Here is a 23940-nt window from a genome sequence, read left to right as displayed (position 1 = left end):
GACAACAGTCTCCACAGCTCCAGAGAAAGAGCAATGTGACCGTGGCTGCTAAGCCAAAGAATCCCCAAAGCTGAAACAAATAGTGTCAATAGCGAGAAGCATGCTATTCAATACAGACCTTTTAGGGGTGCGAAAACCTTGGAAGCTCATTCAGGTGAGCTGCAAACGAATGGTTGCTTGAAACCGAAATTGAATGCAAAGCCTCAATTTCCTCAAAGAGAGCTGCTTTTTTCCTCTGTGTCCCTGTTCTCTTCCTTCCCTTCTATCTTGACCTCAGCTTCATTAAGGAGAAGGGTGAGGTTCAATATGCACCTGCCTGGGGAACTTTGCAGAGGGGAGAGATTCAAACTTTCATGGCTGTTGATGCAGCCACCCAAGGCACTATTCTTCCCAGACCTTTGGGAGGAGGGTGCACTTTAATTCAACTGATGGGATTTGGCCAACTTTTGCAGTGGAGAAGCAAGATTAATGTGACCCTGTTGCATGGGGCCTTTTGGGCCTGTTTAGTACACTATTGTTGTAGCTTCCACTGATGAATGTATAATGGGTACTGATATTTTACATGTCTGTACTTTGAATGCTTGTAAGTGCTAGATGTGATTCTACTGATTAAGAGGTGGAAACAGAGAAATATTAGTATCTTTGTGTCCCAACAATCCTAATGACCCCTTTGAGCTGCAAGTCTCTGCAACTAATGACTTAACCAGTTAGAGTCTGGCAAAAGGAGGTATCCTCCATCTGGAGGTGCTTCTTAGAGATTTGGATTCCTTCTCTGCCTGATATGGTATCAGGTACCGTCCTTTTGAAAAGCAGCTATTAGTTTGCTACTGGGTTCTACTCTAAAGTGACCCATGGAGGCTTTGTGACTCTCTGGCATGAGAGAGTTGGGTGGGTCAACTAGGCATAAAGATAAACAAGGTGGGAAGGTCCAAACAAACCTCATTGTCAAATGGAAAGATCATATTCAAGAATGCAGCTGACCTGGCTCCAGCAGCATCTCAACTTTACATGGAAAAGTGGCAGCTATCCCTCTGGGCATACTTCAATGCCTATTCTGCTGCCTGAAGCATAATGCTGGTTCAAAGGGGACTTCAATTTGCAGAGATTACCCTAAATGCCTGGGCCTATTTCACTGATGGTTTGGTTGAGCTTAAACTTGATGGTATCTGTTGAGCTGCTTTCACTGTTCAGCCTCAGTGCCAGCACTGCAGAACCAAACGTGGACATGGTTGCTCCATTCACTGTGCAGAATGCAAGGCTGTTCTCACAGCCCTGACCAGTATTCCCTTTAATAAAGCTTGTCATATTTTGTTTTTTTTTAAAAGCTTGTTGTATTTTTAGTGACCCTGGGTTATAGTCAATGGCCTAGGAATTTGGTCTGTCACTTGGAAAACTTCAGACTGGTAGTTGGAGATACTTCTCTTTAGGGCCACAAAACATAATAACAAAATCACAGCTTCTGTAGAGCTCTTTTACCTGCTGGTAATCCTGCAGGGACTGGGTCAATTGTCGAGATAGGGCTGGGTCTGGAGCTCACAGACCCCTCAAGCCCATTCACAGACTGGGTCACAAACCCCTCACATGCCAGGCTGGGTCCCCAGACCCCTCAAACACAGGTCTATGAGCTAGGTAACCAGCAAACAGGTCCTTGGAAGCCGTAAGTTGGAAAGCACAGCTGCACCAGCGGATGCCCGAGGCAGACACCAGCCAAGATGGCAGCACCGCACACAAGCACTAACTCCTCCCACCCACCCACCCAATTTGTTTATTAACTACCCCCAACTGGCCTTGAGGCAAGGGGAACCTGATTAAATTATTCTATTTTCCCAACAATCCACCCCTTCAGGGTCCTCGCCATACAATCTAAGCATTCAGAATCTTCCCCGATGTTCCCTTAGTGAGGATAAATGACGCTTACATTTACATACTACACATTCCATCCCAGTCCCAAAAGTCATTAGATTGTTGCAGCACCAACTCAAAAGTCCAAAGTCTCATCTGAGACTAAAGGCAAAATTCCTTTCAGCAGTGAACCTGTAAAGAGTCAAAAACACTGCTTTCAAGATTCAGTGGGACAGACATTGAGTACACATTCCCATTCCAGAAGGGAGGAATAGAAAGTAAAACAGGCCCCAAACAAACCCAAAACCCAATCAGGGAAAACATTAAGCACACTGGGGCATCTGGACCCCCAAAGCACTGGGCAGCCTCGCTCCTACAGCTCTGCCAGGTGCAGCCCATTGAGCTGCCCTGATGCCTGCGGATTTTCCAGGCCATTGTTCCATGTTGCCAACAGCCCCACAGTTCTGGGCTCCTGGTGGCAGTCCCGCCATCTAGGCTCCCCTAGACATTGCCTCAGTGGGGGCTCTCTGTGGGGGCTCTTACCCCACTTTTCTGCTCCACATTGCTCCCTAGAGGACCTCCACAGTGGCTCCACCCCCGCAGCAGGTCTCCGCCTGAGTCTGCCGGCTTTTTCATACATCTTCTGAAATCTAGGTGGAGGCTGCTACACCTCCACTGCTCTTACATACTGCTGGCCTGCAAACAACACAACGTGAACACCACCAGGGTGAACGGCACCAAGGTTTTCAGCTTTTGCTCTTCAGAGGTGCTGAGGCAGGATGGCTCCAGCCAGAGTGGCTGGGATGCAGTGAGTAGGTTCCTGGGGGCAGCTGCGCTCCAGGTCTGTCCTCTGGGACAACTCAGTCCTTCTAGGATGGCAGGAGCTCTTTCCCAAACTTCTCAAATGCCCTCGGGCCTGTGATGGCTGGGGCACCCAACCAGACTTCTCAAATGCCTTTAGGGTATTTTTCCCATTGTCCTGGTTTTTAGCATCTGGCTGCCTCACTGCCAAGACAATGTCTTTAGCAAACTGTTTATCTGCTTCACCCTTGCGTTTTTCTCCTGCTCTCCACTTTTCTACCTCCTGGCCAGGGTGCAAATTTTCCAAATCTTTGTGCTCTGCTTCCCTTTTACATTCTGGCTTTTGAATTCCTTCAATCAGCTTGGCTTACACTCACTCAGTCTCAGGCAGTTTTGCAGCCTTCACCCACAGTTCAAACAGCTGCATTTTCCCAGTCCATCAAGGAGTGGCTGCCCTGCCCCTGTGCATATCTGCTGCTCTCCTGTAACTGCTGCCACCGAGACAGGTGCGCAGTAATAAAGACTAACTTTTCCACCTTTTCACCAGGTGAAAACATACTTGAAATTCTGCAGGGGCACCTGTCCTTGGGTCATCTGCCCATTTGCATGTGGCACTCTTTTCTCAGGTTTATACGGCATGCATCCAGCCATTGGGTTTAAGTGGCACCCTCCATGCCTTTTGTCTTTAGACAAATGCAACATGTGTTTACTACATCATCTCTAAAGCATGTTAAACCATCCACCCCTAAGTCTCATAGCTGCAGCAGCCAGGGGCTGTCCCTATTTCTGCTGCTTTACTGTCTCAATTTCTCATGCACAACAGGTCATGCCTGGAGATGCATAGCTTCCCCCAACTCATGACTGGGTTGGTCATCTTCCCTGGTGTGAGAGGCAGGAGTGGCCAGTTGCTGTATGTCGTCCTCCAGGACATTTATCCGTGCTACCAATGACTCTGCTTTTTGCTGCAAATCTCAATCAGTTTGCAGCGTAGTGAGCAGTAGCCAGGCCCTGGTCAGCAGAAAAGTGGCCACCGGGTACCACATGCTCAAGGATAGCCACATTTCCTCCCCCTTGTAAGGGGTTTTGCATTGTAGTACCTTGTCTATGCTGCCTTGCAGTACAGTGTCCAGCAACCAGATCCCAGTTAACAGGAAGGTGGCCATAAAGCAGAGCATATTCAAAAGTAGCCACATTTCCTCCTTCTTCCAAGGGCTTTTGGCTCCTGTGCCTGCTCAGAATCTTGTTGCAGACTACACCAACTGTCCGGCTACTTGGCTCTTGTTAGAATCCTGCTGATGTCGCCAATTGTAGAACTCTTTTACCTGCCAGTAATCCTGTCGACTGGGCCAATTGTTGAGCTAGGGCTGGATCTAGGGCTCACAGACCCCTCAAACCCATTCACAGACTGGGACAAAAACCCTTCAAATGCCAGGCTGGGTCCCCAGACCCCTCACATGCCAGGCTGGGTCACCAGACCCCTCACACGCAGGTCTATGAGCTAGGTAACCAGCAAACAGGTCCTTGGAAGCCGTAGGTTGGAAAGCATGGCTGCACGAGTGGACGCCTAAGGCAGACGCCAGCCAAGGTGGCGGTACCATGCATGTGCACTAACTCCACCCACCCCCACACACAATTTGTTTACTGAACCACCCCCAACTGGCCCTGAGGCAAAGGGAGCCTGATTAAATTATTCTATTTTCCCAACAGCTGCTGATTGAACTGTCTGGGTCACTCACGTAGATGCCCATAGTAAGGGCCAGTTCTCTGGTGTCAAGCTGCTGATTGAGATTGCACTGCTTGGACTTCCACCATTACTGTCTGGATTCATCATTGTTCAGGACATGGTAATCCATCTACCATCACAGGCTCGACATGAAGTAAAGGACTTGTTTCTGATGCAGAGGCTACCTGCAAACCAGACTTGTGAAAAGTGGTGTACTGAGAAGGGGTCACATGGCATACACCATCACTCTCATGGCCCCCCACCTTGCTCTTGGCAAATTAACTACATCAGACCTTTGACCTCCTCTTGGGGCTATCTGTTGTGCCTCACTGCTGTTGACTCTTTTTCAGGTTGTAATGTTGCTGTTCCAGCCTGATCAGCAGATTCCAGCCCTTGAAAGTAATCTGTGTCATGGTTTTGGCTTTCTGGGCTATTTGCAGCTTGGCAGTTGTTTGCTTTTTATCACAAAAGCTACTCAACAAAGTTCTGATAGTCAAGGTATTCGATGGACATTTCACACTCCGTACAATTCACAGACATCTGATATTATCAAATATTGGAATGGCCTCTTCAAAAATCAGTTCAAAGATTTTTGTTCCCTCATCTCCTCCTGGTCCACATACCTTAATAAGGCAATTTGGTCACCCAATGTGGCTGTGCCCAGAAAGGGATCATCATATCTTAGCCACTTCTTGCTTAGTGATCATGATGAACTGTTTCAAAATTTGGGATTCCTTCCTGACCATTCCTGGGCATGATGCTTTTCTGTTCACAAATGGAAGCCCCAGGCCAATGGGTTTGCAGACCAGCCAAAAGGAGGCCTAGGGATTTCAAACTCAGCTGTCTAGATTCTCTTGTTGGGTTGATACAACCCTATATCATAAGGCCAATCACCACTTGGTTGAGTACACTGCTTTGTGAGTCACCCAGTGGTTTATGCAGGCCAAAGTGGGTGGCATAATGGGTCTCTGTAAGTTTTATAAAAATGCCTTTTACTTTTTGCACCTGACTGTTTCAGATAAAAGGTCTGGGTGTGAATAGAGGTGGTTGTAAAAAATGTGAATTATAGCTAGTGGGATGGGACAAATCAATTTTGTGGTGATGGAGAGAGAGCAACTCCAGTACCTGAGGGGAGAACATCTTAGACTTAGGGACAGGGAGGAAGGATCTCTAATAATCTTTTGTCTTTCAGAGCCACCCCCAGATCCTTCCTCAGGAAGGATAATGACTAGGTGCAGCTCTCCCAAGATTCAGGCAATACATGGTAGCTGTATTAGTCAGGGTTCTTCAGAGGAACAGAACCCATAGGATATAAATATACACACACACACACACACATACATACATATACATACACACATACACGTAATATATTTACATACAAATCTACACACACATATAAATAGATTTATTATAGGAAGTTAGCTCACATGATTCTGGAGGCTAGCAAGTCCAATATCTGAAGAGCCAATGTCCCAGTTCAAGTCCAAGGACTAGAAACTGCTATAGAGTGAGGAAGAGCTAATGTCCCAGTTCAAAGCCTGTCAACAGGAAAAGCTAATGTTCATGTTCAAGTCTGAAGGCCATCAGGTAGGAGAATTGTTTCTTACTTGGGGGTAGGTCAGCCTTTTGTTCTAGTCAGACAGACCTCTAATTTACTGGATGAGGCCCAACCACATGAGAAAGGGCAATCTGTTTTACTTAGGCTACCAACTTAAAGATTAATCTCATCCAAAAACACCCTCACAGGAACACCCAGAATAATGTTTGACCAAATATCTGGGCACCCTGTGGCCCAATCAAGTTGACATAAAATTAATCAACACAGTAGTCTAAACTAAGTGTGTTACAATGGAGATAAGGAAAAGTGGATAAAATTGAAAGGTAGGAAGGACACAGGAGAGATAGGAGTCATGGTTGTTGACCAGGTATTTGCTTATGTAAAGTTTTTAATATGTTTATTTTATTTTTATTTTTTCTAACGTATTTCAATACAGCATGATTGGATTTTTGGCTGATTTGGTTGAGTGCTTAGTGATTCCATTTATTAAGAATTAATATGTAGAGATGAACAGGATTGGCACAGGAGAAAATGATTTCAGTTTTTGATATGTTGAGTCTGATGTTAGTGAAATATTCAAGTTCAGTGGATTTTAGTAGCCTGATGGATATGGAGATATGATCATAAGAAAATAAATTTGGGCTTAAGATATGTATCTATATCTTATATTTTCAGATGAGTGGTCTTCAAAAAGTTCACGGAAGGATTCATATTATCTTTTTTTATTTTAAAATTTAATTGTACATATTTGTGGGATACAGTGTGTTGTTTCAATACATGTATGTGTTGTACAATGATTCACTTAGGGTAGATAACATATCCACCACTTGAACATTTATCTTTCTTTGTGGTGATTATGGTCAAGATTTTCTTTTTTAGCTATTTAGAAATATACAATATAATATTATTAGCTCTAGTCAGCTTAGAGGACTGGAACTTATTCTTCCTGTCTACCTGTAACTTTGTACCCATTAACCCACCTCTTTCCCTTCCCACCACCTCCTTCCCTTCCTGGCCTCTGGTAACTGTTATTCTACTGTATACTTCTATGAGAACCACTTAAAAAAAAAAATTTTTAGATTTCACATATGAGTGAGATCATGCAGTATTTGTCTTTCTGTGCCTGGCTTACTTCATTTAACATGATGGTCTCCAGTTCCATTCATGTTGCTGCAAGAAAATTCATGTTTTTTCTTTCATTGTTTTTTAATAGCTGAATAGTAGTTCATTGTGTATATATACCACAGTGGTTTTTTTTTTTTTTTTTTCAATCCATTCATCCATTGATGGACATTTAGGTTGATGTCATCTCCTGGCTATTGTGAATAGTGCTACAATGAACATGAGAGTGCAGGTACCTTTTCGATATACTGATTTCATTTCCTTTGGGTATATACCCAGTAATGGGATTGCTGGGTTATAAGGTAGTTCTATTTTTAGTTTTTTGAGGAAGCTCCACACTGTTTTCCACAGTAGCTGTATTGATTCAAGTTCCACCAACAGTGTATAAGAGTTCCCTTTTCTCTGCATCCTTGCCAGCAATTGTTGTTTTCTGTCTTTTTGATAATAGCCATTCTAACTGGAGTGAGATATCTCATCGTGGCTTTAATTTTCCCTGATGATTAGTGATACTGAGCAGTTTTTCTTTTCTTTTTTTCTTTTTTTTAGGTGGTTGCTTGCAACAGGGATCTGAACCCTTGCCCTTGGTGTTATAACACCATGCTCTAACCAACTGAGCTAACAACTGGTCAGCCCAAACATTTTTTCCTGTATCTGTTGGCCATTTTCATGTCTTTTTTTGAGAAATGTCTGTTTAGGTCCTTTGCCCATTTTTTAACTGGGTTATTTGTTTCTTTGCTCTTGAGTTGTTTGAGTTCCTTATGTATTCTGGATATTAGCCCTTTGTCTGATGTGTAGTTTGCGAACACTTTCTCCCATTCTGTAGGTTGTCTCTTCACTTTGTTGATTGTGTCCTTTGCTGTGCAGAAGCTTTTTAGTTTGATGTAGTTTGTGTCCCATTTGCCTATTTTTACTTTAGTTGCCTGTGCCTTTTTATTCTTGTTCAAAAAAGTGCTGCCCATTTGCCTTTCTTGTGGCATTTCTCATATGTTTCTTCTAGTAGTTTCATAGTTTTGGGTCTTAAATTTAGGTCTTTAATCCATTTTGAGTTGATTTTTGTGTATGGTGAGAGATAAGGATCTAGTTTCACTCTTCTGTATGTGGCTATCCATTGGATCTCTCCTCCCTGGTGTTATGTTTTTTAGAATACCCTCCTCTTGAGTGTGGGCACTTTCAGCCAGCAGAATATGGCAAAGGTGGTAGGATGTCACTCCTGTGATTGCATTACATTATTTAAGATCCCGTCTTAGCAGATGACGAGAGAGAGAGAGAGAGAGAGAGAGAGATTCTTGTTGGCTTTGAAGAAGCAAAGAGCCATGTTGTGAACTTCTTTAGAAAGAGGGCTACATGTCAGAGACCTGTAGGCAGCCTGTAGGGCCTAAGGTTGGCTTCCAGCTGACAGCTAGTAAGAAGCCCTTATCTGTACAGCTTCGAGGAAATAAATTCTACCAAAAACCTGAAAAAGCTCAGAAGAGGCTCCTTTCTCAATTGAGCCTCCAGTGAAAATGTACCCTGGTTGACACCGTGAGTGCAGCTTTGTGAGACCCTAAGCAGAGGACCTAGCTAAGCCCTACTCCTGACCCACAGAAACTGTTTTAAGCCTCTAAGTTAGTGGTAATTTGTTACACAGAGGTAGAAAACTAAAACACTTATGCGCTGCTGGTAGAAGTGCATAATTTTTCCAAATAAGGTGTATCAATGTTTAAAATTTGCACATGCCCTTTGATCTAGCAGTTCAACTCTGAGTCTCTAGACAGTTGTATAAAATTGTATGTTCAAGGATATTAATTAAAATGTGGCTTAAAATAGTGAAAAAAGTGGAAACAAAATGAATGACCCTTCATAAAGGACTGGTTAAATTATGGTGTATCTGTACTGAGGACTGTTAAGCAACTCTTAAAAATGATGTATGCATCTAGCTTTTGGTATCTAGTTCATAACATTTATTATGTGCTATCAATTCCATAACAGAAATAGAACAAATTTTATTTTTTTCCTAATTAAAAAATAATATGAACTTATTGCCAAAATTTTTAAAAAAATTGGATGGCACCTGTCACACTTTATTAAAACCATCATATTAATAATGTAGTAACTACTTGTTATTGAGAACTATTATGTGCAAATACTTACATTCAGAATTTAGCCCCGACTGGTAGGTGTCATTTCTATCTTACAGATAAAGAAAGCAAGGCTCATAGAGACTTTCCAAAGGTCACATGCAGTACCAGACAGTCTTCTTAATTTAGAGAAAAATACAAGCAGGCCTGACAATTTCTAATGATTTCACTTAGGGTGCTAAGTTGCTTGAACACACGTTTTTGATTTCTGCCAGCAAACAAGCACTAAACCTGTAGGCTTACCTCCACGGATCTCCTTGATAATGCTCTGGATAACTCCTTCTGTGGTTAAGATATCAATTTGTCTCCAGAGTCTTATGCTCCCCTGCTGCCCACCTTCTAAAGGTCTTGGGGCATCTTGGATGTGGAGCCTCTGGATACTCAAACTGTGGGCTCAAGTTGAGGAGGAGAAATTATTTCCTTAAAGAAAAGAGAGGTCAGAAATAAGCTAAGCAATGTTAGGAAATAAGGGAAAGAAGGAGGGAAGATGGGAAGTAAGGAGGGAGACAGGAGACAGAGAGAATGAATCTGACAAAAGAAGGATTATTTTGTGATAACAATAATGAACCCCATTTTTCTTTTTTCTTTTTTTTCTCATTTAAAAAATATTGGAACATAATTGATTGTACGTATCTGTGGGGTACAGTGTTGAATATCCACGTGAAACCCATTTTTCTTATGTGGCTAATAATTCATCTCTGAAGGCAATTTTATTATGGGTGTTTGAAACATGTATTTTTTATTTTTTATTTTTTTAAAGATGACCAGTAAGGGGATCTTAACCCTTGACTTGGTGTGGTCAGCACCACGCTCAGCCAGTGAGTGAACCGGCCATCCCTATATGGGATCCGAACCCGGGGCCTTGGTGTTATCAGCACCGCACTCTCCCGAGTGAGCCACGGGCTGGCCCTGAAACATGTATTTTAAACATTTAAAAATGTCAGATAAAAGGAAACAAGAGTATGACATTTGAGAGAAGAAAGGCTGGGCTAGGGCCAACATGGGAAGGTTTGCATTCTGTGGAATCAGGACCATCTTTGGCTCTGGGGTCTTTGCATTTGGCCATAACTCAAGACAAACTTTGACAGCATGAACAGCGCTGAGGTGAAGGATCACAGACTAAAATGTTCAGTCAGTATGAGGGTAGGAGTATGCATTTTCATGGGAAGGCTATTCACATACTATCCAGCTGCAGGGTGAAGTTGCTGGTACAGGGCAATGGCAGCCCAAGAATGCAGGAGCCCCATCTATTTCAGAGGTGTGAAAAGGATCAATTGCCTGATCATTAAGGCCTATACATAATAAAGGAGAATTTATAATGAATGGAATATTTTGTAATTTCTTCATATAGTTATTGAATGACCCTAACTCTTCAAATATCTTCTTACACATATTACAAAATATTACAAATATTACAAAAATATCCTAAATTGATAAAATCCAGTGTTGGTATGAATGCAGAGAAATGAGAATTCTCAGTCACTGTTATTGGTAGGAGTAAGAATCGGTACAAGCATTTGGAAGGTAATTTAGTATTAGTCAATGTTTTGTTTGTATCATTTGATCTGGTAGGTTTATAATGATAAATGTACAAGTTTATACACTTGGTATTTTTTAAACTTCTTTTTTTTTGCGAAACAAAACAATCAAAAAGTTTATAACATTCAAATATATAATTTAATGAGTAATTATGAAGCAAATACTCATGTAACCATCACTCATGCCGAGAAAGATAACAATGCTGATTTCCCAGAAGTCTGCACATATCCTTCCCAATTACAATTCTACTTCTCTCTCTCCTCCAGAGGTGACCTCTTTCCTAAATCTCATATCTACTAGAACTGGGCTCTCCAATGTGGTAGCCACTAGCCACACGTGGCTACTGAGCACTTGAAATATGGTTAGTTTGAATTGATATGTGCTGTAAGTGGAAAATTCACACTTGATTTTGAAGACTTAGTGTAAAAAAAAGAATATTAAAGCATCTCATTAATACTTTTTTGTGTTGATTACATATTGAAATGATATTTTGAATATATTGGGTTAAATAAAATGTATTAGGAATTTCACCTTTTTTGTTTTGTTTTGTTTTTTACTTCACTTAATGTGGCTAGTAGAAAATTTAAAATTACAGCTTGCTTTTGTGGTTCACATTATGTTTATATTATATTAGGCAGCGCTGCTCTATGGGTAATCACTATCTTGATGTTTTGATAATGATTTTTTTCCATTTATTTAGATTTTTTAACACCTATGTATGTATCCATAAAATAATGGTTTAGTTTTGCCTAATTTTGAAATTTATATAGATGGAAAAATTTTTTTTAATGAACAAAATAATGTGTTTCCTAAAAATTGTACCCATCCCACTCTGTCTTCCGACAAGTTGTTTGGTTTTTTCTTTTTCTTTTTTTTAAATGAGATCTGGTTTTCTGCACAATTTCAGAAAAAGGGGGGACAACTTCAGGCCTGACCTAAGTGCTCCCTAAACCAGAAGGTGACAATGGAAGGAGACGTGCTTCAGCAGACAAGTTCAGTTAATGAGTTTCCACATTGTTCTCACTTTTCAGACTGGATCTGTGCAACAGGGATGCTGAATTAGAGCCACACTTAGATACGCTGACTGATTGCTCATTGGGAGAATAACTACATTGTGCACCAAGAATGCATAAAAACTAAAAACAAGGCTACGATCATTATGCAAACACCATGCCTCAGTCCAGTCGTAATCAAGTACAAGCAGAGCATCCAAAGAGATTTACAGAAGGTGCATCAACCTCCTGGGGTTCTGTGACCATTTTCCATGGCTTCCGGCCACCTAGTCAGTCTCCTCTGTAAAGATGAGAGGCTAGGAATGGACACTTCTCAATGCTGATATTGCTCTGAGAGGCTGAAATGTAGCTAGAAAGCCCCAACTCTGTTCTTTTGGTGCAGGTGGCTCTCATGGGACAGAGCCCCTCTGAGTGACAGGGTTGAAGGCAGCCACTAACAACAGTCCATCAGCAGCCATGGTGCCAATGCAGCTTCATCCAGGCCATTCTGTACAAAAAAAGCTTATGAAAAGTAGGGAGAATACAAGAAACATGAGCCAGAAAAAAGTGTCGTGTTTTTGTCATGAAAACCCAAGAGCAAAAAACATACCTCAAACCAAATCCCACTTCATCTAAGGTTTCTCAACACTTTTTCTCATTATTTAAAGCAATGTCCTTATGGTTTAAGAGAGCCGTTAAAATTCACAGAAAGCAGCGTTTGTTCATGTTCTCCATTTATTGCTTATCTTTCAAGAAGTCCAAGTTGTTGCATTGTGGTTTTCTGCCCATTTCACCTCTTTGCGCTTTGGTGGAGGTTGTGGGGTAGCACCCACAGGTCCAAACTGGGGTGGGGGCGTTCAGTCTTTCTGGGCTTCATGTGAACAATTCCTGACTACCTTGCTATGAGTGATACAACTCACACAGTAACGTACTTTCAAATATAGCTTGGGAAGCACATAGGTGTTGAAGATATTCACTTCTGAAGTATTTCTGATGGCTGTGGCCTCTGCGCCAAAAGACAAACTTTTTAATGGCCTTGTCCTTGGAACACATTGGGCACAGTTTTTGCAGTGAATAGTCTGCACGTGGCCATGGCCCTTTTTGGTATGATGGTTGTTTCTTCTTTCCTTTGTCATCTTGGAAGCGAGGACCTGAGAGAGCTTACTGTTTGATTTTTAAGAACAGCCTTTAACTTCTGACCTTTCTAAACAAGACTCCTTTTAGAAAAATCTGTCATTTTTCATGAACTTAATAAAACGTTATGCTTTCTCAGCTGTATAACGTTTAGAAAATTAATTTCTTTTTTCTTACTTGATTCAACTACCTTGGGTTGGATGTTCCCCCAAAACTTAATTCCCACTGTGACTGCTGAAGGTGGGAAATCCTATTATGGTGGTTGAAAGGTGGAGCCTCAAAGAGGTGATTAGATTGTAGGACCATGCTGTAAAGATTGGATTAATAACAGTGGTCAGAAGCGTGGTTTAGAGGGCTTTAGGAAGAGAGTGAATGAGGAGGTTACTCTCTGCTCTCTCTTCTTCCACATCTTGCAATGTGTGTGGTCACTGTTACCACCACCAGATGTATTTCTTGGACTTTGGACTTCTGAGCCTCCAGAACTATAAGCAATAAATTTCTTTTTCTTTATAAATCCCACAGGTTCAGGTATTTTGTTACAAGCCACAGAAACAGACTAATACATCAACTACTTTAAAGACAGTCATCAGAGATGACATTAAATTTTGCCTATCTGTTTTATCTTTTTCAAAAGTTTTTTTGGCTGGTAAACAGGGACAGATAGGGTCATTGATTATTTGTTGTAATAAATATAAAAATGCTGATTTATACATATTTCTGGTTGGTACAATCTAGGTATAAAAATTCCACTGTACATAAAAATAGAAACCATTTATTATGCCAGCAAAAATGCAAATAACTATCCTCTTAGAAAAATAGAAATACAGGGAGTACATAAAATTATTCATGAATTAAACCACAGCTTCTTTTACCATAGTACCAACTATGACAAGAGTTTTTTCTAACTTTTTAATTAGAATATTTTCAGTCATTCAGAAAAGTTGAATGGTACAAGTAGCATGTATATAGTCTTTACCTAGATTTACTAATTATTAATATTTTCTGACAATTCTAAAAAGTTACAACATATCTTTCATCTGGGAAGTTAAGAATTATAATGTGTGTGTGTGTGTGTGTGTGTGTGTGTGTGTGTGTGTGTTGGTAAGTTTTTTTTGGGCAATTAGTTATGGAAACAAAAAGGCACTGTGACAGAATTATTCAGTGCCAACCTCATGGTATCTGCTATTTATGACTTTCTGTTTACTTAGGGCATAGGTTCTCTTGGACCATAGGTAGAGAAGAGAAGGAAAAATGAGGGAATATTTCCTCTATAAAGTGTCTTTTTCTCCTTTTTAATGACTACTTACTGGTCTGAAGAATTAACCATATATATCAAGGCAGGGTGAATTTAATTTTCTTTTCTTTTTATCAAGTGAAGAAAACTCAATCTTTCCTAGGTTGTTCTGTTATGCTGTATTATCCATCAGAAAGTTCACTATGATTTTGGATTCTGTTATATTTCCCACAGACCTGTCTTCAGGATTAATAGTTTACAGCACTCTAGTTCACATAAGAAGATTGGTGCTGGTGGATTTATGATATCTAACCTAATTTTCCATCACTACACCTTGACCTTGGCCTTACAAGTTGTAGCCCATACAAAGCAGTTGATTGCTTCCCTATAGAGGCAAATGACCCTCTTTAACTCTAGGGCAATAGCTAATAAGGTCTTGATAATTGTGATTTATCCACTGTCTCCTGTGATTGCATGCACCTCTCTGAAGCTCCCTTGGATTGATGGATGCAACTTGCATGACAGGAAGCCAGTTTGAGTGTCTTCCTCCTTTTATCCTCAGCCTCACCAGGGCCCCTAGAATGGGATTGATGAAGTCATTTTTCTTTCATTGTGGTCTTCTGTGAGGAAATATGGTAAAAATTCATCTTCTCTTGAGCATGCCCTTTTTTCCTTGTCAGATCTGTAGTCTTTCCTTGACTGAACCAATTTATTATCTACAAAAGCATTGGCATTGTAATTCTCTTTTGATTCAAGAGGCTCTGGATTGGCCAAAAGGAGTTTTCTTCTATAAATTTAGTAGAGGTTTAGCTCTTTTCTCAGCTGAGACATTTGGTCTTCCTCTTAATGAGTTTGAGAGAAAAATAAATGTGTGTTATTGGTGGCCTTCTGGAATATTTCAAACTGTCTCATCCTTCAAGCATAGTTCACCAAACCTCTAGACAAGGTATATTAGGAGAAACCAAAACAAATTTTTCATAAATCCCAGGATTGATATCTTAGTCATTAGTAGAAATGAGGATGGGATAGCTTGGATCCCCCTTATTTACATGAATCATTACTTAAAAATTTGTGGAACCCTCAGAGTCAAGCTCTTTGTGCTCTGGCTTGTCTAAAGTGATAGCCTACTAGCATGTACTCTAAAGTAACGGACCATGAATAATATTGGATTTATTATTAAAATGTGGAAGTAGCTGGGACAAGAAGAGAAAATCTTATTTCCTGATGTCCAGCCCTGCCACAGTCATACACAGTCATCTTATATATTTTTTCCCAATGGCTTTTGGTTAGGAGTACCCGAAGCATTGCATCTGAACCCATATTTTTTTTGCATTTGTATAGATTTATTGCCAAAATAAAACTATATTAAACTTTTCTTGGGCACAGAAAAATGATGCCTCCTTATATTCAAACAAAGCAGCATGTTTTGGTTGTCATATTCAATGTGGGCCCTCTTATTGTCAAAGATGATGTTGATTGCAACATGATGATAATTGGTTCTTGGGCAACATATCACATGTGACCCAAGATGCCTTTTGGGTCAGCCTTTTAGGCAACATCTCACATGTGACCCAAAATACCTTGTATTAGTACAAATGGAATCATATCAGTCATAATGACTCTAATGACAGATACTCTTATCTCACCCACTCCAGAAGGACTTTACCCTGTAAAATATTACTGGGAATCTCCAGGAGGCATCTAACATGTGCTTATAAATTAACACTCTCCAGCCTGGCCCTGCTATTGCTTTGCTACCTCTGCAGGGCACTCTTTGGGTCCTGATGCCTCCTGCTGGGTCCCAGTGCCATGTGTCTGAGTCTTGCATCTTCATATCACCCCTGATAATCCAGTTTTCATAGAACCAGAGCTGTGTGGCATTTGTGAGGTGGGGAAGAATGCTCTCTCACCTTGGAGTTTCGTGTTGCATTCAGCTAGAGGGCTCACAAAGCACCATGTGCCCAAGCTTACTCCAGAGCTTTTTCTTTTTTTATGGCTTCTATTCTCTGCAGGACTCAGGTATGGGTTCATTGTGGTGTGGGCCTGGGGAATATTTTTATTTTTATTATGCTTAGTCAATAATTACTGAGCATTTATTATGTGCTTAGCAGTGTGATAAGCCCTTTAATGATTATTCTTTAAGGCTTAGTCTATAATCCCTTTAATAGTATTCTTTTAATTCTGCACAAAGTAGATCCTATTATTGTTTCCATTTTACAGAGGAGGAAACTGAGGCTTCAGAAGCTAAATAATTTGCTCATGTCACCCAACTAACACTGGCAGTCTACTGTCTTAATCACTAAATCCAAATGGCTGACACTACACTGTTCTCAGAATCACTCCTAGCCTCTGATAACCGAAGCTTCTTTATCGCGTTTGTTCACGGTGCCTGGTTCCATTCTTTTAGGGTAAGTTTTCTTGCAGGTGGATCCTCAGCCTCCTAGCAAATAAATTTCACTTCGGTTCTTCCACAAATTCATCAGTTATATACAAATTTATGTGAATTCAGCAATAAACATAGGGTAATATTTTTCCCCAGAAGGTACTTCAGTCTTTTATGAAAATTGGCTTATCCTTACCAACATCTCTGCGAATTCTCAACTTAAATTCAAACTGGGCCACTAACCACTGCCCCCCTTATGTGCAATGATTTATGATTGGCTTGGTTATTTTAAAAGATAGGCACTATTTGTAATTCAGCTCTCTAGACTCGGGTAAACCTGTTTTTTCAGCTATCCATGGGATAGCTTTACTTAGCTCCCCCACTTTGACCTCATATAATATGTATAAAATAGTACTCATCCCAACATCCTATTTTTGTGGGTAGGACTTTCACTCTACCTTTTCCCAAGAATGAAAATTTAGAGGGGTCTTTGACTCTTTTCTCACCCCTATTACTTATGTCCGGTCAACTACCGGCCTTCTGCACAGTATTTCCCTCCACCCTAGTAGATAGCATTATTCGAGTGGGGTTCAAGCCTATGTAAACAATCACTCAACCTCCAGCTCAGGTCTACTGGGCTTACCCTTACTACTCCAGCCACTCACTCCCTGCCACGTTTGGACCTTGTCAGCATGTGGAACGCCCCACCTTAGAAATCTTAGCTCTGGGACATGTTCTCCCATTCCTTTAAGCTTTCTCAGGCCCTCTCATTACTATGCCCCGTCTTCTACATGAACCACTTACCACACACAATATTATAGTTGTCTGCTGTGATAGAGGCTGCTGTTTCCCTCAATATCATTTCCTCCTTCTTCTGTAAAGATAGAATTTCTAATTTTTAGCTGGGCACATGGCTGCCCTTAGAATAAAGGCCATATTTCCCTGCATCCTTTGCAGATAGTTGTGGCCATTTGACTACGCTCTGGCCAGTGGGATGTGTGCAACTTCTTCCCTTCTTTTACTGTGCCGATTGCAATGTGAGCAGGACAGCTGGTTATCTTAGGCTTTGTAGACAATGGCAACCTTCAACATAGGGTGGTGCACTGAGATAGAAAGAGCTTTGGTCTCTGTACAACCTCATGGAATAGGGCAGCCTTGCCGGTCCTCAACCTATGTCTGGACTGTTTCATGAGAGAGGAATAAATTTCCTTTTTTGGTGGCTGGCAGATTCGGGGATCTGAACCTTTGACCTTAGTGTTACAGCATTGCACTCTAACCAACTGAGCTAATGAGCCAACCCCAGAAATAAACTTCTTATTTAATTCATTTCTATTTTCTCTGCACCAGAATCTGTGTCCTATAAAAACCTATATTGTCTGTCTTCCCCAGCAGACTGAAGCTTCTTGAGGATGAATACTATGTCTTATACACCATATCAGAACTAATTTGTCAGTTCTGGAGATGGAACTGGATGCAGATTATTTTTTTTCCTCCAAATGAAAGGGCCTTTATGATGAAACACAAATACACAGGGTATGGGTAAAACACAAATAAACTTTAATGCTGCCTCCTGCCTTCCTAGAACCCAGCAGAAAGTGGGGGGTGTCTCTACGCAAAAGCGCAAGGGCATGTAGGGCAAGTTTCACCCCTACTGATGGTGGAGAAGGAAGGGTGACGACATCCCAGTGGACCACAGGTACTTGACAAAGTCCAGATATTTTTTATCCTGCCAGTAGAAAGAATGAACCTCATTAATAGCTTGAAGCTGGCAGAACAGCCAGATTCCATTGGGCTCTCCTATGAGTGGGGCCAGAGGTGGTGTCCTGATTCTGGAAAGAATTCATGCAGGTGGGCTGGGCAGCCTAGTTACACCAAGAGTGGGCAGACATTTATGGATTGTGCTGCATAATCACAGTAAGGATGGCCAGATAGTTAGGAGCTGGGGCTCCTCAAGCAAAAATGACTCATCAATCCTATAAAATATGTGGATAAAAGCCAGTTACAAACTTACATTATAAACACCTTGTGCCATCATTGTGCAATCAGGAGACAGAAACCATACCAGTTTGAATAAAGAGGATTTTATAGAATTGCTAACTAGTTATAAAGTTGTTAACTAGGTAACCGAAAAGTCAGGAAATAAACATGAAGTTATCACAGAGATAGCAATTGCTGGAAGCAGCCACCACTCAGGGGTTTGGGAAAAAGGGCTGGGATTATTAAAACTTAGAAACATGGAGGATGTGACGCTCTGTTGGGGCTGGTGTCTCTGAGATAGGAAAACGGGGCTTGAGAACCAGACCTTGAGGAAGGAGGCACCCATTAGAATGAGGCTAGTACCACAAGCGCTGGAAAACTGAAAATTGGATTTAAGCATTTTTGGCAGAGGCTAACAGGGAGGCTACTGATCAAGCAGTGATTTGGTGTGCAGAGCTGAGAGATTATAGTTAGTAACCTGCACACACTGCAGTGGTATCTAAATTTAGACTGTTTAAGTTACATCAGTAAGTCCTATACACCTCAACTACTTAAGGGACAATGTGGTGACTAAAGGATGAAAATCTATTACAAGATGACATATGAATTGTTCCAGGGAGATGAGGCAAATAAAACCACACAGGGAAGGTGACAGGAAGTGCCTTGAAGCATGAAAAAGACCTCCTTAAGTGAACCAGTGGAAGGATGTGTTCCAGTCTGAAGGAACGGTAAGTACGAAGGCCGAAAAAAGGGCCTGAACCCTTAAGTGGGCTGAATTGCTCAGGGCACAGCCTTTGGGCTTCCCAAGGATAAGGCAGGAGTTGGAGCATGGGTGACAGGAGAAAGTTCCTGGGATCAGAGGTCTCCTAGGGATCTCACCCTTGGAGTAAATAGGACCCACTATCCTAAACTTCTCTATTTAAGGATAATGTTTTATGCTGGGCAGACTTGGATAAGTTAATTAAAATCTCTGAGAAGAGAATATTATTCCCATTTGACAAATAAGTATACCGAGGCTCTAAGAAGTTAAGTAACATGCCCATGATCGCAGAGTCAGTGACCCAAATGCCCTAATTTCCTATGTGACATCTCTACCTGGATATCCTTGTGGGTTCTCCAACTGAGCATGTTCCAACACGGACTCCTTCCCTTCTCCTGTTCCTAGCTCCAGACCTTCTTTCTGGATCCCTGAAGTCAGGTGGTAACTGTAGGGCCTAGATTCCTTCCTTCTTCCTGCCTCCATGCCCCCAACTCATCCCATGCAATCAATCACCAAGTCTCGTAGATTTAACCTGTTAAATACACATTCTCTACTCTGTCATTGCTGGCTTGCCTTATTTCAAACATTCACTTGATTGTTGTGAAAATTTCCCACTAGTCTCCCAGCTTCCAAAGCCTTGTCATCCTCCAATCCATGTCCCATTCCAAGGCCAGGGAAGTGTTTGAAAAATGCAAATCTGATCACATCACTCCCCTTCTTTAAACTTTTTGATGGCTCCTGTAGCTTACTGGATAAAATCCAAGCTCCTTTATATTTCACAGTGAGGCCAGTGGTCTTTTCCAACTTTTCCATCTTTGCTGGCCACCCCCTCTCCGTTTTGGGGTGGAATGGGGCATAACCCTGGCAAGAAAAACAATATCAGAATTCCAGTTCCTCACTGACTAAGCTGTGGGCAAGAAGTTGCAGTGGTGCCACGTTGTTTTCTGTGTCTTGGAGCTGGTGGCCTGCCTCTGATTTTGTGGCTTGCCCACTTCCACTCATGTTGGTGCAGCAGTGAGGCAGATCCTGCTGGCCTCTGTGTTCTGTGCTGGAATGAATGTATGAGGACACCTCTGGGTATTGCTTCATGCTCTCTTTCTAAGTCCTGCCCCTCTTTTCCTTCCTTCTTTTTTAAAAAAAGTATATTTATATAAGACAAGAATCTTTTAATGCAAAGGGCAGAAACCCAATTCAAACTAGCTTAAGCCTAAAAAGGGAATTTATTGACTTATTTAACTGGGGAACCTAGGGGTGGATCTGGATCCAGAGGTACAAATATTCTTTTTTCTCTTTCCTCTTCTGGTTTGCAACTTTCTGTGTTGGTCACATTCTCTCATATTTCAAGATGTGTTCCCCATGTGCAGGGGGTGAAGGGAGGTGTGGCTGCACATGGCGCTGAGATTACCTCATCCCAGCCCAGCCACCCTGAGCAATAAGAGAGCTTTTCTCTCTCAACAGCTCTCCATAAAATCCCGAGGGATAAAAAAAAAAAAAAAGAATCCCGAGGGATGACTGGTTCTGCTCTGCTCATATGTCCTCCCTGTCCCCCTCCACCCCCCACCCCTAATCCTTTTAAGCAGGAGGAAAAGGAGCAAGATTACAATGGTTTGGATCAGAAGCCCCTCCCTGTGGTCAAGAGAGTGGGGCACTGTGATTGGCAATTGCTCTGGGACTACTTAGAACCAGCGGAGGGGTGGGATGGGGGGTGAGGTGGGGTTAGGGTTACCCAAAGGAAAGGGGATGCTGTTACTAGAATATGAAAGGAAAGAGGGGTCAGCTCGTGGCTCACTTGGGAGAGTGTGGTGCTGTAGAGCTAGGGCTTACAGACCCCTCAAGTCTGTTGCACAGATTGGGTCACAAACCCTCCACATGCAGGTCTGTGAGCTAGGTAACAGAAAAAAAAGGTTCAAGGAGCTGTAGGTATAGAAAAATGAATGGGTTGTATTCGGATCTAGGAGCAAACGTCCCAGGGGCTTCTCTGAGAGCTCTGAGAAGCACTGTGGAGCAGAGCTGTTAGTCTTTTATACTTAAGTCCACAACCCTGGACACCTGGGTGCCCATACACGATTTACATTAAGTAGTAACAAGGAACACCTGAGGATATTTACAGCCAATGCTCGGCAAGGTTCTGAACATCTGAGGGGCCCTGACATTTTCCTATTTTTCCCAACAGGTGCTGACAACACCAAATCAAGGGTTAGGATCCCCTTACCAGTCATCTTTAAAAAAAAAAAAGAATATGAAAGGAAGGCATGTTGAGCAGACCAAATAATAATAATAATAAAAGACTAAAGAGAGATCTATACTACTACCACAACCACCACTACTACTACTACCACAATCACTGTTAATTGAGCAACTACTGTGTTCTAGGCACAGGGAAAGCATTTTATGAACACAGCCTCTTTCAGAAAATTATATATGACAATCACCATTTTATAGAAGAGGAAATGGAGGCTTTTTTTTTTTTTTTTAAAAGATGACCGGTAAGGGGATCTTAACCCTTGACTTGGTGTTGTCAGCACCATGCTCACCCAGTGAGCAAACCGGCCATCCCTATATGGGATCCGAACCCGGGGCCTTGGTCTTCTCAGCACCGCACTCTCCCGAGTGAGCCACAGGCTGGCCCAGAAATGGAGGCTTTGAAGAAATTTAACACACTTGCTTGAAGTCACAGAGCTAGTCTGACTCCAGGCCCATGCACTACAAGCTTTTCCTCGCTGGGGAGTCTTCTGTCTTGCTGTTATTCACAAGTGACTCTAATAAGGAGGCTCTGGAAGAGTGCATGACTTTTTAAACTGACCTTTAATCTCATTGGCCGACTTATGTTTTTATAATGTTGAACATTTTTATGATCCAGTCTGTGGAGTGAGGTTAATGAACCAGTACTTTCCACACGGGGCTGAATGTGATTGCTGAGGGAAAGATGAGGAGGGCTGAACTGCTTCATAGGAGCAGACTGCAAAAGCACTTGCTAGCAAGACCAGAGCACACCTACACCTATTTTTATTTTTTTTATTTTTTTATTTTTTATTTTTATTTTTTTACCATTAATAAGTTTATTTTAGTATTAGCCTAAGTAAAACACAATCAGGCAAATAAATTTACAAAAACATTATATAATGCATCCCAAGTAAAATGTTTGGAACATTAAACATTTTGGGATAATATAATGAATATTGTTTCCATGGATAAACTGTATCTAAACTTTCTACCAGAGAACTACGGACACAGTTTATTTTAAAAGTCTCGAGACCACACATTCTAATCAAATAGAATTTCATACTGTATCTATCTCGAGTTATCACATTAATTTTAAAACCATGTATTTAAGCCATTATACACATCAGATCATTATATATTTGTTTATAAAATGAATTTTATAAGCACATAAATTGAAAATTTCTCTATGTTACAGTAAACGTCTTATTGTCACTGTGAGGGGATCCTTAAAAAATAATACCAAGTCCTATTGGTAAAGTCCTTTTTGATTTATTCGTCAAACCAATGAAGTTTTGACACTGGGTAAGATTACTTTGTAACTTTCTGTTCATATTTTAGAGGAAAAAAAAGTGAACATATCCACTCCACTCTATTCTTCAAGATAAAAGTTGTTTCTCCAAATACAACAGATCAATTGACTTGATAAATTTTTTAGGCAATTATTGATCTTTTTATTTCACAGAGCACAATCTGACATTTCTGTTTGGTTTTTTAAAAAAATTTGGTACCTTGGATTATGAAGCTACAGATGCTGACTCTCACGCAAAAATTTTTTAAAGCTATTACTGTTTCATTTTTTAGTCTAAGGAACATCAAACTAACTAGATTTACGGTTCTTGTCAATTTTCAAATTTCATTCATTTTTTTCATGATTCCAAATCCATTTGAGATTCTAGGATAAAACATGAGAATGCTCATTACATATTGAAAATTATGAAAAATCTAATAAATTTACTAAATTGCAATTATGATTTGGACTCAAATGCAAATGTTTACACAATAAAATTTCCTATATATTCTGTAGATGTAAGAAGTTTATTCATTTATATTATTCTGCAAATATATACTATGTGTTTGACTTAATCACATTCCAGAGGTTGGATTTAGGGGATTTTTTAAAGTGCTGAGAGTTTAGTGTTTATTTTTGTAATCCAACAACTTTATCCAAAAATGCAGAAAATTTTTCTGGCTGGCCAGGAGGGTAACATTTCAGTGTTGATAAGTCCATTGACTGTAACAGCCCAGGAAGCGTGCTGCAGGTACAGTAGAAGAGATGCCCCTCTTTGTGTAGCTGCTTTGCCAATTCCAGCTGATGGTTGTTCATTAACTTTTCATTTATAACTACCACAAGTGGCTTTCCTTTTTCCAGAGTCTCCAAACAGCTTCCTGCACCTTGAAAAGGTCCAAGTGTTAGTTGTTTACTTGTTTATCAAAGATCAAACCTTGAGATTCTAAGGCACTTTACCTGCGTGACTAATAACAAGATCTGCTTTCTGAAGGTCTTCTTTCAAGGAATCCTTGTACCTGTAAACATCCAGAGTAAATGACTCAGTACTAAATGGTTCAGGTACCACGGTTCCTCTACCAATTTGGAGGATAAGTCGGTTGTAACCAAGACTCTTTATTATTTGCAGACTGTCAGGCGCTGACACACACGTAATGAGATCGTCGAAGCAGGTGGTCCCTACAGTAATGAATCTACACCTATTTTTAATACAGTGTTGCAAATAAGCATTTTTAAAAACAGAAGCC

At 41.0% G+C, this 23940-nt stretch overlaps 2 protein-coding genes across 2 annotated transcripts in view; both read right to left on the bottom strand.

Moving 5' to 3' along the window:
- Positions 1 to 12554: 12554 nt before the first annotated feature.
- LOC134373735 (putative ribosomal protein eS26-like) lies at positions 12555 to 12833 on the bottom strand. The gene has a single exon (XM_063091750.1). The coding sequence runs from the start codon at positions 12831 to 12833 to the stop codon at positions 12555 to 12557; it is 279 nt and encodes a 92-aa protein (XP_062947820.1).
- A 10346-nt stretch (positions 12834 to 23179) lies between these two features.
- The window catches only part of LOC134372728 (UDP-N-acetylglucosamine transferase subunit ALG13 homolog), a 62737-nt gene continuing 61976 nt past the window's right edge, over positions 23180 to 23940 (bottom strand). Inside the window, exons 3-4 of the mRNA XM_063090115.1 lie at positions 23654 to 23892; positions 23180 to 23580 (exon numbers count right to left, since the gene is read on the bottom strand). Coding sequence (XP_062946185.1) covers positions 23327 to 23580; positions 23654 to 23892 — 493 coding nt within the window. The 3' untranslated portion in view covers positions 23180 to 23326. The remainder of the gene's footprint in view (positions 23581 to 23653; positions 23893 to 23940) is intronic.

Source organism: Cynocephalus volans, chromosome 3 (assembly GCF_027409185.1).
Source record: "Cynocephalus volans isolate mCynVol1 chromosome 3, mCynVol1.pri, whole genome shotgun sequence".
Classification (NCBI taxonomy): Eukaryota; Metazoa; Chordata; class Mammalia; order Dermoptera; family Cynocephalidae; genus Cynocephalus; species Cynocephalus volans.
The sequence above is the reverse complement of the archived record's forward strand: the minus strand, read 5'-3'. Positions and strand labels throughout refer to the sequence as shown.